Source organism: Carassius auratus, chromosome 11 (genome assembly GCF_003368295.1).
Source record: "Carassius auratus strain Wakin chromosome 11, ASM336829v1, whole genome shotgun sequence".
NCBI classification, from domain to species: Eukaryota; Metazoa; Chordata; class Actinopteri; order Cypriniformes; family Cyprinidae; genus Carassius; species Carassius auratus.
This window is the reverse complement of record NC_039253.1, coordinates 2,503,684-2,518,536: the sequence shown is the minus strand read 5'-3', so window position 1 is coordinate 2,518,536 and position 14,853 is coordinate 2,503,684. Positions and strand designations below refer to the sequence as shown.

General features: G+C 37.6%; 3 protein-coding genes across 4 annotated transcripts; 2 read left to right on the top strand and 1 right to left on the bottom strand.

Moving 5' to 3' along the window:
* The first annotated feature begins 2,680 nt into the window (after positions 1 to 2,680).
* dda1 (DET1 and DDB1 associated 1) lies at positions 2,681 to 7,304 on the top strand. Its single transcript, XM_026274900.1, has 5 exons — positions 2,681 to 2,936; positions 3,877 to 3,957; positions 5,193 to 5,244; positions 5,348 to 5,409; positions 5,871 to 7,304. The coding sequence occupies exons 1-5, from the start codon at positions 2,928 to 2,930 to the stop codon at positions 5,979 to 5,981; spliced, it is 315 nt and encodes a 104-aa protein (XP_026130685.1). The 5' UTR covers positions 2,681 to 2,927; the 3' UTR covers positions 5,982 to 7,304.
* Positions 7,305 to 7,438: 134 nt separating this feature from the next.
* Positions 7,439 to 11,634, top strand: abhd8b (abhydrolase domain containing 8b). 2 transcript variants are annotated; one of them, XM_026274899.1, is made up of 5 exons: positions 7,439 to 7,722; positions 8,854 to 9,620; positions 9,701 to 9,871; positions 10,320 to 10,536; positions 10,681 to 11,634. In XM_026274899.1, exons 2-5 carry the CDS (start codon positions 8,863 to 8,865, stop codon positions 10,978 to 10,980), a joined length of 1,446 nt encoding a protein of 481 aa, XP_026130684.1. In that variant the 5' UTR covers positions 7,439 to 7,722; positions 8,854 to 8,862; the 3' UTR covers positions 10,981 to 11,634. The 2 variants fall into 2 exon arrangements, with proteins under 2 accessions (XP_026130684.1, XP_026130683.1); XM_026274898.1 differs by having other exon boundaries at positions 7,439 to 9,620.
* A 979-nt stretch (positions 11,635 to 12,613) lies between these two features.
* rps15 (ribosomal protein S15) lies at positions 12,614 to 14,111 on the bottom strand. Its single transcript, XM_026274897.1, has 4 exons — positions 14,028 to 14,111; positions 13,581 to 13,666; positions 12,860 to 13,094; positions 12,614 to 12,762 (listed from the first exon to the last, which is right to left on the bottom strand). The coding sequence occupies exons 1-4, from the start codon at positions 14,028 to 14,030 to the stop codon at positions 12,649 to 12,651; spliced, it is 438 nt and encodes a 145-aa protein (XP_026130682.1). The 5' UTR covers positions 14,031 to 14,111; the 3' UTR covers positions 12,614 to 12,648.
* Positions 14,112 to 14,853: the final 742 nt, after the last annotated feature.

The window sequence follows — 14,853 nt, the reverse complement described above, 5'->3', positions numbered from 1 at the left end:
TGAGGTCATGAAGAAACAAGAGGTGCCTCAAGTCATGGAATATATAACATTTTGACTTTTAAGTTTATAGAAAACAAAACAAACTATGCATTCAGTTCTTTATTTGGTTGACAAGATTTGCTGAACAGATGTTGTTGCAATAATATCTTTGGCCTGAATGGAAATTTTAAACTGTTTTATGTTCTAAATTTGTCTAATACACGTTTACCAAGCCGTTAATTATGGTTAAGAGATCAGTTTTCAATTCATTTCATTGAAAAATTCATCCATTGCTACAATAACCAGCAACAATATACTTCCTTTTGGCATGTTTCCACCAGAAATTAATTTGACGTCACAAAATATTAAATTGCATCATTATATCCAATATGCATTGCATATGCAAACATTTTATTTGATTATAAAATAATTTCCGTTTGGAGAAATGGCTGGATGCATTACATTTTCAGTGTTAAAAAGAGTAAACATGTTGGTCCCTGCTTTTATATAATGAGTTATCTGTCACCTGAAATAGATTTTGTCTTTTATTTTGTGTGATATTCCCTTGATGGAGTCTCTGACTGATGGCCTGTAAGAATGTCTGTGATTATAAATGGGCAGAAAAAGTGAAGAATTGAAAGTGTTTGTTAGTAAGAGGCATTTTTTGGTTGGTTGGTTGCTTTATTTTTGAACTAAACTCTGCAATATGATAGATCATAGTCATTTCTGTATCATTCATCCATGTCATAGTCAGACCATCAGCTCTGGCCTAATAAATTCAAGTTTCTGTTATTGTTGTTTAATTGAATGATTTGAGTAGTTAAGCACTACAAGGCTGCATAGGCTTGTTGTCTAAGAACTGCTTTACATTGGGTCTAACTGTGAAATCTGAACTGATTGTGATGAGGAGCCACAGAATTTCTGAAGGCAACCTCACAAACCTATCATGAGCTCTTCCAATGTTCCACTGTAAAACTTTTCTTTATTAAAGAAACAATATTAGGGAGTGGGATTATTTATTTCTTTTATTTTGTCATATTTTTGTAAGAACTGAAATGGGGATAATAAACAGATTTAAATTTATTGTTTTTCTGAGTTGTCTTTCGGTTTCTCTTTCGGTTAGAAAGTAATTTATTCTAATATAGAACCTTAATATTATTAACACACTCAGCATTCATGGCTATTTAACGTTTTGGCAAATTGGTGGTAAATTCATATGAATTTACTTTGAGAATATGAATTAAGTTAACAAAAAATTTTATAAAAAATAAAATTATATATGTGTGTGTGTGTGTGTGTGCGTGTGCGTGTGTGTGTGTGTCTGCGTGTGTACTGGAAAAACTCAACAACAACAAAAAAAATATATATATATATATATATATATAAATAAAAACCTATATTAAAATATTTATATTAACTATAATAGTAAATCTGAAACAAAAATATATAAGATATTTTTGTTATGTTACAGGTCAGTTTGACCCATTGAATTGTTGGAAAAACTTGTTCATGATGTTTTTCTTAAAAATTTTGAAAACTTTCTCATCTAGGAGCATGAAAAAAATGACACTTTTTCCTTAAAAAGTAACTTATTACGTTACTTAGTTACTTTTTATGGAAAGTAATGCGTTACATTACTTTTGTGTTACTTTTTAAATATGAGCAGGGCTTGATTGTTTTCATATATATATGAAAAAAAAATATATATATATGAGAAGTTCTGTTTATAGCAAATGTAAAAGCCCTTTCACATCAAAAAGTGTAGTGAATAAACCTCAGGCTGAAGGAAAAGTAAACTGACGTCTGTACAGTAGAACACAAGAGAAGAAGATTCAACACGCCTTCAACAATAAAAAAAAAAAAAAACAATGAAGCACAATTGTTAGTTTATCTAAAGTCATTTTTGATTATTAGTATGGTTGAACTGGATCATCAAAGGTCAGCAGCAAAGACATTAGTTAATAAAATGAGATTAGATACATTTGTGTTATTTAACATATTTAATTATTGCAGGTTTACGTCACATTATGAGTTTGCATTTCACTGTTTTAATTCATTTCGATGAATACTAAATCTGTTTTTTGTTGTTGTTGTTGATGTTGTTGTTTTTTGGTGAGTGGGATGAATTAATGCACATTCACATTTAGTGTAGAACTACATCATGTTCACACAGAACACAACGGCCCTTTAGTTCAGATTTATCCCAGTATGGGGACAAGAGAGTTTCAGTTAATAAATGGGAAAACAAAGTAACTGGCGTTACTTTACTGAAAAGGTAACTCAGACATTTTTTTGTTAATTAAACAGTAATGCGTTACTTTACTAGTTACCTGAAAAAAGTAATCTGATTACGTAACTCACGTTACTTGTAATGCGTTACCCTCAACACTGTATATTTGTGTTTGTGTGTATTCTACTTTGTTCAGTTCAGTTGAAGTGATTATGTTGTGTTTTTGTCGTTTTATTAAATTTTTAAATGTCTAATTAGTTTCATTTCATTTGTAATTTTAAGCTAAATGAAAATGAGAAATGTTGACATGTCAAAAATCCATTTTATTTCACGTAATGAAAACGTATTTTACGGGTTTAGTTTTAGTTTCAGATTACTGTAATAACCCTGTTTGGCTTGAACAGCTGTGTATAATGCCAGGTTCAGTGTATTTTGAAGGACTTTACGGTTACTATGGTAAAGGCTTTGTAAATACGCACCACGCATGACAGAAAATTACAGCGCGCGCGCACACGCACAGAGAGAGACGCTTGTCAGTCGGTAACCCGAGTTTAACGTTAGCTGCTGTATATTTGTGTTCACACGTTTTTCTGTGTTTTAGTGTCGTATTCAGTAGTTCGAGTGAGTGAGTGAAACCGGCTTCAACTTTCTGATTTCTGTCAGTGTTGAGGCCTGTGTGAGCACAAACACACGCCTACACGACTGAACTGACTTCACCATGGACAAAGTAAGTTCCTGCACTTAAAACTTCATCTTATTTTAACGTCAGAGCTGAATATCGTCTAAAATATCGAAGCCTGAACTGTATCGATGAGATTTGAGCCGCTTTCAGTTGACAAACTGCTTTGGTGATCGAGTTAGCATGCTAGCAGGCCGCTTCAGACTGTCTTAGATACACTTATATTACCGCAACAGCCTGAAATAAACCCGTTAGCATGTTTGAATATGGTTATAAAACGTTTTTCGTTGTTACCAGGTGATTTGATGGTTGAGTGGTCTTTAAACCTCACACATGTCAGGTTTGTATGCTAATGTGTTAGCGCGTGTTAGCATACTGCGAAGCGCGAGCGAGACTTGCTGAAGCTTTCGTTCAGCGGTCACGACATGGATGTTTATTTCACTAGTGTTATCATGATTAAATACGATTTGAAAACTTTAATAAAGATCGAGCTGTACAAGTCCTACACACATCTTAAGTGGACTAGACTGGCAACGCCCAAAGGTTGACATGCAGCATTTGAGTTTACTCTCAGCATACTTACAAATCAGATGCATTTCTTGAGATTTATTATTTAGATGTGCATTGATGATTTGTGTATTTTAATATTAGTTTACAACTCCTCTCCTGTCGTTGATTGCTAGCTAAATGCGCCATGCTTTCCTGGCTGGCTGCTTTAAATCTGTCAGATTTTGATTTTCTGGTCCCTTATGAGCAATTTTTATTTTTCTGTTATGGTGTGTGATGATGCCTGTATGTAAATGCCGTATCTCTAGAGGTTAAAAGGAGGCTACAGTATTTTTTTGTAAAAGACTATTTATGTTCACTGAATCATGTCTTTATTAAATTCAAGAATACGAGAAAAATGTGTATTTTCCCTGTAGATGAAGACCTGTCTGTTTTGGGCAAGCGTTTGATTTTAACCTCTTGTCTTTTGTTTGTTTTAAAGGCAGATTTCCTGAAAGGTCTACCTGTGTATAACAAGACGAACTTCAGCAGATTTCACGCTGACTCTGTATGTAAAGCATCGGTAAGGTTTGCTTTTTTACGTTGCTCTTTGTTAGCCATTAACATCATCTTTCTGAATATTCAGTGAGCATTTTCACTCCATGGCTGTGAATTATAGTGTCATGTTTTGCTGAAATCATTAAAGGGGGGGTGAAATGCTCGTTTTCACTCAATATCCTGTTAATTTTGAGTACCTATAGAGTAGTACTGCATCCTTCATAACTCCAAAAAGTCTTTAGTTTTATTATATTCATAAGAGAAAGATAGTCTGTACCGATTTTTCCCGGAAAAACACGAGCGCCTAGAGGCGTGACGTGTGGGCGGAGCTAAAGAATCACGAGCGCCAGTAGGCTTTTGCGTTGAGCGCGTTTGGAAGCTGTGACACAGATCCAGAGGCTGAAATTTAACAAGAGCAGCATCAGCAAAGGCTTCTCTATGTGGTATGTACTGAAACTGTATATATTTGCTTAGCGGTTTTGGAAAATGACTAAGTTCCACTTTGTCTCTTTTTTTTTTTAAGCTGTACATGTGGAAAGTGCAGTTTGATAACAACATCGCATGTTGTTTACTTGATGTGCTTACGCGCTGATAGCTAAGTTAACAACACAGAGATATTTGAAGCAGTTTTACTCACCGCCTGCGGTTCCAACACACGATCGTGACCCTTTTTCGTTGGGATTGCATCATCCTTAAGAAATAAACGATGTGCAAATCCAGCGTCAAACTGGGTCTTTTTTGTAAAACAAGCATCTTCGAAATGCAGGGGAACAAACACAAACACTTGCACAACTCCGTTGATGCTCTGTAAAAATAAACTCCATCCACTGGTCCCTTAATGCTGTTTTTTCTTTGGTAATCTGTGCAGGGTTGTCTTGCCCTGGCAACCAAAAACACACTCCTTTTGTGACATCTCGCGACGCTCTCGCTCTGATCAGTGAAGTCTGTTGTGCTCTCAGTGCTCTGCTATACGGGAGCGCACGCTCTTCCAGCAGAAGTGCCCTCAGGACCCATATAAGGAAATTCCACTCCATCTAACGTCACACAGAGCCATACTCGAAAAAAACTTTCCGAAACTTGTGACAAACCGGAAGGAGTATTTTTGGAACAGAAATACTCCTTCAAACTTACAACTTAATTTTTGAAACTTTGTCCATGTTTAGCATGGGAATCCAACTCTTTAACAGTGTAAAAAACTCAGTATGCATGAAATAGCATTTCACCCCCCCTTTAACGGTCCATTTTTCTCTTGTCTTTCAGAACAGAAGGCCATCAGTATATCTGCCTACACGAGAGTATCCCTCCGAACAGAGTGAGTGCTTGTTGTACAAATGTAGACCTGTAATACATAATTAAAAATAAATTTGTTGATCACACAGAATGCTAAGTTTTAGAGGTTTTCTCTCTCTTCACAGTCATCGTCACAGAGAAGACAAACATCCTTCTGCGTTATCTTCATCAACAGTGGGACAAAAAGGCAAGTGTTGGTCAAGCTCTCATTTGACAGAGCAACCACGTTAATAGATAAATCGACTCGTATCAAAATACAAAATAAAGGAATAGAAATGCATAATAAAAAGAATGCATAACTGTATTCTAGGTGAGCAGCCTCTTGTTCTACTCAGCTACTTGTAGAGGTTGGCTTTCCTGCTGGAAGAAACACAAATTAGTGCAATCTGGGACTAGTTTGTAACGGCTGAGTGTGCAGGAAGTGGAAAAAAATAAATGACTTTTGGGACTCCTGCAAAGTAGAAATATCAAAAAAAAATCAGTTATTCAAATTTGTTTTAAGGTACAGAACCATACTGAAACGGAAAAACCAGCATAGATGACAAAATGTAAACATAGCGAGCGGGAAGAAATAACTAATTCTTAGCAGAAATCGTTCCTGCATAAACTACTAGCTATTGGAAAGATCATATACTTTATGTCTTGCAGAATGCAGCTAAAAAGCGAGAGCAGGAGCAAGCGGAAGGGGAAGGCGGCAGCCCAGCGCCTCCTCGCAAAATCGCCCGGACAGACAGCCAGGAGATGAACGAGGACTCCTAGAGGAACCCACCATCCAGCAGCACAAGAACGGACACAACAAGCCCAAACACCCGCACACCACACAGGAATCTCATCTCAGAAAGAAAGAAATGGAAGAACACTTCTCTTACAGTGTCCTTTTTTTTAATTTTATTTTACTGAGTGCTTCCTGATGCAGTCAGTGCCCTGTTCTGAACGTGTGTGTGTGTGTGGCGCGACGGGTTTCCACTGCCAGCTTTGACGATTCTGCTGAGCTCTGAACTTCGAGGGGGGGCGGGTACGGCGAAATTCAACAAGCACATAGGAATGAATGTCTGCTATGAAGATGTGTGTAAAAATCGATTTGTTAGGACACTATTAATGCAGAGTAAAAGTTGAAAAACACCCTACTAATCTCAGCTGTGAATTATCACACTTTCATGATGTACTCAGAAGACAGGCAGCACTCTTCAGCATTCAAAAAATTAAATCTTGGAAATTTACAGACATGTTTGGAAGATTTAGATGTAGTCTTGATAGAGCTACAGTCTTCCTAGCAGGTGCATACTTGTGCATGAATGCACTGTTGGGACTGTTTATCTGTTGTCACAGGTTGAGGATGATGTACTGGTGATGTAAAGAAATACAAATGTCATTCTCTTCCACTTCCCCTCTTGTCATGTAGGTTTGTAGTGCTGTGTTCGTTCCAGAATCATAAACGGATAACTTGCCTTCAGATGCCTGACTCCATCTATGATTGATCCCTGAGCGCTGATTCACTTGCAGTCTGTTTGCCTTCTAAATATGATGGTGGGGTTTCCCCAGTTGGAATTTAATAGTGTCTCCCTTTAGTTTGGAGTTTTAGTTTAAGTTTGGAGTTCTGCGAATAAAGGTGCAGCGATGCAGCAGTTCCTCTCTTAACCTGCAGAGGACGTCGGTGAGCTGTGGTACAACAAACAGGAAGAGCTTTACACAGGAGGCTTACATTTCTCAGCCAGTGTGCTTTGAGTCCACAACATAGACTGTGGCTGCAGACATGATGTGAGGTTAAGTCAGCTGTTAAAACCCATTTCTGGCAAAGTGTGTTGGTTTGTTCTTGTTGAAAAGATTGAAATGTGTTGAAGCTATCGAGGTTGTTAATAAAAAAAACAATGCATGCAAAATGTTTTGGGTAAAGAAAGCTTTTAAAACCTCTTGAGGGGGAAGTGTGCAGAGAGCAGCCCATCTCGATTCTAAATCTGTCTGAAAGAGTTAGTTACTTGCCACAATTACTCCTGCATTTGTAAATTGTTGTTCTTATGAAGCCTTCCCAATTTCTGTTTGAAGTCAGTTTTTTTTTTGAGTCAATAAAAATGCTATTAAAAATGTTTTGTGTTGAGCCATATTGAATGTAGATTTTAAGGTATTTCTTAAACAAAAGCTAAGGCAATAGATGGTGGGTGTGCTAGCCAGTGCATGTTTTCAGTGAGGCTGTAACAGCATATGCTCAACAGGTGTAATCCGCTTTAATCTGGTTTCTTACTGTGGCCATGTAGATTTGGAAGATTCGGAGTGAATGAAAGCAAATAACAGTCATTGTTGCTCTTTTAATTATTATTATTATAGGTTTAAATCTTTAAGTTATCTGTAAAGTAATTTAATTACGTGGAAAGATATTCTATTTGGATTTAATTATTGGATTGAGGGTTGCAGATTACCAACCCACAGTTTCATTACACTGGGAAGAGAAGATACTGGAGTAAACAACCCAGCTATTTCATGTATCGGGAACATCGATAATCAGGTAAGCTTGATATTGCACTGTACAGTATGAGAAGGAATGTGTTTGTCATCAAAACTGGAGGCAATTTATAAGGCCAAAGCCTTAAGTAAAGAAAACGCTGTTCCGAGATTTGATACAACTAATTACAATCCTCTGAAAAATATTCACTTAATTATTTACATGTGATTTTTTTCTTGGCAGCTACGGTTAACAAAAAAACTTCCATAATCTACTTTGATGCATAAGTATGGAATGTTACAAAGTAAAACACCATGTTAATTTTGAATACAACAGTGAGCATTTGATTAGTTGCATCATAAAACCAGTGTTATTGTGACCTCTTACAATTAAAATCTAACCCCGTTATGAAGACTAGCATACTAATGCACATTGAGAAGTTAAAAAAGCTTCTTAGTGTTTGGTGGTCATGTTATTAAATATATATATAGTTTTTAAACTTTATTTTATTGCAAACTATTATTTCATAATCCTTGTAGGGAAATGTGAGGCACAATTAGTTTGCAATACGTGTTAAGATATATTAATAACTGCTATTTATTGTATTGATGTTAGTATATTGTCCGATAATGATTTTAACAAGCTAGATGTTGGAGTTTTGCGTTTTTGGAAGGGAAACCTATATTTTGCACCCTGAAATAGAATATAATTCATGAAATGCTAGAAGGTGCCATAATTCTATGGTCCTATCAGAATGGCTTATATGCCTGACTGCAATGCACTATATTTGGTTGCACTATATATGCACTATATAGGCTATACTTCTAACATCAAAAGACCTTAGATTAAACAACACCATACTGAACTATATATATATAAATATATACTGGTCCTAGATCACGCAATTCTGTGTAGTTTTTGTAGACGTTTCGTTTACTAGTTAAACAATACTACAATCCATTGAACGCACTGTATTTCTATTGCTCACTGTCTCGTTTTTATTCGTGTCAAAAGTTAAATATGGCGCTACTCTGACGTAAATCTACATTGGCGGCAAATTCATGCTCTGGCGCGCTTTTTGACAAGAGGTAGCTTGCACTTAACAAGTGGATAATTGATATGCCAAACTCATGTGAGCCTATGTACTAAAGCACTGAATATTTGAGAACCCAAATGTGCTTCTTATTTCCACAGGTGTTCACTATGCTCACCAGCTTTGTGGATGGAATATTCTGTTGCTTTACAGGGAAGTCTACTAACGTTGTGGTCCCTATTGAGTCTTCCGAGCCCACCGATGGTTTTGAATTTGTTGAGGTAAAGCCAGGAAGGGTTCTGAGAGTTCGGCATATTATCCCAGACAGACCAGTGGTTGAGGAGCCAGGGACTGGGGAAGGGGGTACGGTCAGCTGCAAGCGCAAAATCTCAGTGTATCGAAATGGACAGCTTCTGATCGAGAACATCAATGAAGCCACCCCTCCAGAGTTGGTCCGCTATCAGAATGGAGACAGCACTGTGGATACAGATGTTTCCAATTGTGAGGCTCCCCCAGCAGCCCAGGCTTCTGAACCCACACCGGGGTCGGCGACCGCAGGACAGGCTACGGATATCAAACCTGCACCTCAGCAGAATCTGCAACCAGTGCAGCGTAGACGGCGCAAACCCAAACGCTCCATTGTGATTGACTGCGAGCGGAAGATCACATGCTGCAAAGGTGCTCACCCTGATGTGGTCTTGTTTTTCATTCATGGAGTCGGGGGGTCATTGGATATCTGGGGAAGCCAACTGGACTACTTCTCCCAACTTGGTTACGAGGTCATTGCCCCAGACTTGGCTGGACATGGTGCAAGTTCAGCTCCTCAGATCCCCGCTGCCTATACCTTTTACGCTTTGGCTGAGGACGTTAGGATCATCTTCAAGCGATATGCAAAGAAGCGTAATATTTTAGTAGGACACTCTTATGGGTAAGGAAATGTATGCATTTGCTTGATAAATGCAGATGCATTGCTTTACTTGTTTTAGCATTTTATTTTTTGTCTTGCAGTGTTTCGTTTTGTACCTTCTTGGCTCACGAGTATCCGGAACAAGTTCATAAAGTTGTGATGATTAACGGTGGAGGTCCTACAGCACTCGAGCCCAGTCTCTGCTCTGTTTTCAACTTGCCCACGTGTGTCCTTAATTTCCTGTCCCCGTGCCTCACCTGGAGCTTTCTCATGTAAGAATAATGGTCCAAAGGACACATTTGTCATCGCCTTGCCCTTTGCCAGCTTGAACACGAGTGTCTATGTTTGGCAACTACCTTGTTCATTTAATTTAATAGTTTTAACAAAATCCTGGAATAGGCCTATACTACACAGATTTTCGTCCCGATTAATAGTATGGACAAGTTGTTCAATACTGATCTTGGGGGCAGTGGGTCCTCAGGAACAGATTTTTTATTAAATGTGTCAACTCCAAACTGTAGACTGGCTCTTTAGCAAGCTGTAAATTGGGGTAAAATCTGAGTATAGTGTATTCCAGCCTTTTAGTTGCAAAGTTACTGAAACTTAAGTATATCCCACATTTCTCCTTGCCTTGTTCTTTGCCAGCTTGATCATGATGAGTATCTGTCTGGCAATAACAGTAGTTTTTAACTAATAAAAGATGCCTTTTTTGTCTTCAAGGGCTGGATTTGCCCATCAGGGAACGAGAGAAAAGAAACTACTAAAAGAGAACAATGCCTTCAACGTGTCTTCCTTCGTTCTACGGTCCATGATGAGTGGACAGTACTGGCCGGAGGGAGACGAGGTTTACCATGCTGAAATCACAGTGCCTGTTCTGCTGGTTCACGGCATGTACGACAAGTTTGTACCAGTACAAGAGGACCAACGTATGGCAGAGGTACAGTCATTTTACATTCCAAGCTTAGAATCTTGTCCATTTAGTTCTTAATGTGGCTCTTTCCTCCTGGGGTTTCTCTGAAAGTTTCAGTGGCGCCACAAATTTTGGGGCACAATTATATTTACTGTGTTGCTTTCTTGTTAGATCCTATTGCTGGGGTTCCTGAAGATCATAGACGATGGAAGTCACATGGTCATGATGGAGTGCCCTGATGTAGTTAATACTCTCTTACATGAATTCTTCCTATGGCAGCCAGCAACCGCCTCAAAACCCAAGCAGGAATCAGCCCCCACAAAGACCACCACTACCAAACCTCCAGAGGACACAAGACCAAAAACCGCTCCAAAGTTACCCTCTGAATTTCAACCAGACTTGACAAGACCAACAACTGCACCCAAAAGCATTCATACTGGGACAGAGGCTTACAGAGGACATCAGATCTAAGGTTGTGAAATAGCTGGTCTACCAATTAACAAATGATGGTATACATTTAAAGTGTTCAATTTGCTCTGCTCTTCCATGTGGACCAAATGTAATGGAAATGTTTGAATGTAGGATGTCATTGTATATTTACAAGTTGGTGTATGACTGCAGGAAACACATTAAAGGAACAGCTCAGATGGATGTTTGTCCCAGAGCAGAATGGGTTTTACTTCCTTTCGAGTTATAAGATTACCCCTTGATGTTTTTTTTAATATACATACCAAAACGCAAGCCCATTCAACTAAATGATTTGGACTCTCTGGGATATGTAAACGGGATAAAGCAAACGTGCAATGATATTGTCAGCCCAAGTGTGATAAGCTTGAAATGAAATATTCAAAATTCTGTAATTTAAGACTTACTGGAAGCATTTACTGTAAATAGATGATATATTGTATGTATTTATTTCAGGCTGTTACTAGCCTTTATTTTATTTGACCGATATCGAATGTCCATTTCTGAGTTATTCAGTGGCAGTAAACAAAAGAATATAGTTCTGACCATGTGAAAAGCTTTTTTTTTTAAACATTAGTTTAGTCTTTTACTGTTTAAAGTATTCTAGCCCTGTCATTGAAATAGTTTAAAAGGTGTTCGAAAATAAAAAGCTTGATCTTCTTCTGCCTCACATTCTTAAATATTACCCACTAACCAGTTCATATACTTCTAATATTAAGCACAAATGCTGACATTGATAGGCTATTGACAGGTTTTATGGTCCATTTAGGTACCTTCTAAGACCCAAGTGGTGAAAAAAAATGACAAACATAATCTGGAAACATTTTTTCCATTAATAAGACTTTCCAACTGATATCCATTACTACCCAATGCATCACTATAAATATATAGTAGTTAATCAATTTTCTCAGACTTGATGTGTAGATATTTCGGTTGGAAAAAATATATATATTTTTTGTTATGCATGTAATAATTAATATAACTATGTATACAAGACTTTTATACAAGGTCTTTTATACATATTTTGTGAAAGCAATTAAGACCTGGTGGGAAGTCGTGGCCTAATGGTTAGAGAGTCAGACTCCCAAACGAAAGGTTGAGAGTTCGAGTCCCGGGCCGACAGGAATTGTGGGTGGGGGTAGTGCATGAACAGCTCTCTCTCCACCTTCAATACCATGACTTAGGTGCCCTTGAGCAAGGCATCGCAGCATAAATGGCTGCCCACTGCTCTGTGTGCGCACTTCGGATGGGTTAAATGCAGAGCACAAATTCAGAGTAGATGGGTCACCATACTTGGCTGAATGTCACGTCACTTTCACTTTTTTTAAAACATCAGGTGCATGAAATAGTAATTTAATTAGCATCATAAAATAAGAAATTCAATCATTATTATAAAACAAAAAGTAAACATTTGACTCATTTTCAAATATTGTAACACTTGAAGACAAAAACGATGATGCAGGGCATAGTTCTCAGTCATTTGAGTTCTTATAAAAGCCTTGCATGAATCTGACAGATGACCTGTAGCCTGGATTCAACGGCACACAAACAAGCAGAGAATTTTTTCCATATGTAAATGAACCAAGTTCTTTTGGTCAAGCAAGACGAGCTTTTATATAAAGAGAGACAAAGTCAGAGGCTGTTTTGGAGGCTTTTATTTACACACACTGCTTTCTACTTCAGAGGAATGAAGCGGGAAGAATGAGTGGCTCCAATACCTGGACGACCGTGTTTAACAGGCTTGTATGTGATGGAGAACTCTCCAAGGTAATGACCAATCATCTCAGGCTGAAAAGAGAAAATTACACAAATCATCAAAAATCACTGCATATTCGTAACAGCACTGACTCGGAAGCATTTTAACCCGCAAGCCTCATCGCCTTACCTTGATTTCAACCTGGTTGAAGGTCTTGCCGTTGTACACGCCGACCATGGATCCAACCATCTCCGGCAGGATGACCATGTCTCTCAGGTGAGTCTTCACCACCTCTGGTTTCTCCATAGGAGGTGCCTCCTTCTTGGCCTTGCGGAGACGCTTGAGGAGAGACTGCTGCTTCCTCCTGAGGCCGCGGTTCAGTCTCCTCCTCTGTCTGGCGCAGTAGAGCTGCATCAGCTGCTCACTGAGGAACACACACATACACAGGCTTAATCAACATTTCTACACAAGAAGCATCAGATCACTCGACAAAATCTTCATTCACAAGGTCGCCTTAAGCTAGACTGTTTATATTCTGTACATACGCTACTTAATACTGTATATAGCAACTCCACTGTACATTATGCAAATCATAGCTTCAATTATTCTGTACTTATGTATATAAAACAATATTCTTGCAATTCTGGTTAGATGCTAACTGCTTTTCATTAGCTCTGCACTTGTACTCTGCAGTTAACAGGTGAATACCTTTTTTGCACTGGATTCAGATGATAATGCAAAAGTTATTTCTATATTCTAGTGGCTTGGATCTGTTGCAACCAAGTTGTATTTCACATTTGAAAGTATTGCTAGCAGACACGCGTTACATTACTTTTTTTTAGGTATCTGGCCATTAAAAAGTCCACTATTTACATTCATAAAACCCAGTTATATGAGAGGTTTGACTCACTAGGACATGTCCAGCAGCTGGTCCAGATCCACACCTCTGTAGGTGAACTTCCTGAAGGTGCGCTTCTTCTTCTGCTCTGCGTCCGCCTGAGAAACACAACAGCGACAGAAACAATCAACCCTTTACCTCACTCACAGCGTGTGGAATAATACACGGAGATTAATAAAATAAATACAGTCCTACTTGATTCCACGTTAAAGAATCGCAGAAACCTAAGAATAAACGTGAGACTCCATCGCGCTTGATTTAGAACAGCAACGCTAGCTGCTAATCTAACGAACATCTATATAAAAATTCGTTACAGGCGACAAATAATGGCTTGGAAACGTGTGTTAACACTTAAACACGCCTTATTCATATTTTCTACCCCGATATACTTCATATTTAAAGTAGATTCGACTGGATTGTTATAGTTTTGTTATACACAAAAAATAGACGTGAACTTACCATGTCGAGAGACTCCCGGAAAAGGAAGACTGTAGGAGAGACGCGGTAATATCGCGAGAGTTCGGGGAATGATTAGTAAGTCGCCCACTAGCGGAGAGGAGGAGGAAATATTTATTTTAAAATGCGAGGTTTCATTGTGAAATTTAACGAGTCAAATGTTTTTTTATTTTGTTTTATTATATACAGAGTGTGAACGAAAATTTAGTGTAATCTCAGTAAGTATTTGTAAATCTCCCATGATGTATGCCTTTCTGTGTTAATATTCAAAGCATTGATTAAAAAAAATTATACAAAAAAAAAAAGTTTTTAATTAACTGGTTTAAATAAAGCCCTAAATGCACTGTGGTACTTTAAATATATATATATTTAAAATAAGTGCTTTTGTTTTAAACTTTTTCATCAACCAATCCTGAAAAACTAATCATGGTTTCCACAAAACCATAAAAAAAAAACTTATGATTTAGCTTAACTTTCCTTCTACTAGCCTTTATAAAAAATATATACTGTGTACTGTAGTTTAAACATAATTATGCATTGGCCATTAATACATACAATATGCATACTTAATTTTACAAACTCTGTGAAGATAAATGTGATTAAAAGCGTAAAGATCCTACCTTTAAATAAAAATCATCTTTTTAGAATGATTTCTGAAAGATCGTGTGGCACTGAAGACTGGAGTTATGACTTTTCAATTCACCTTTGATCACAGGAATACATGTATAATATATTCACACATATATTTTACTTTTACATGCAGTTTTAGGATTTGTGGTACATGCGCTATATGTTTATATATAAACATATTCATTACATTTGCCTTGAT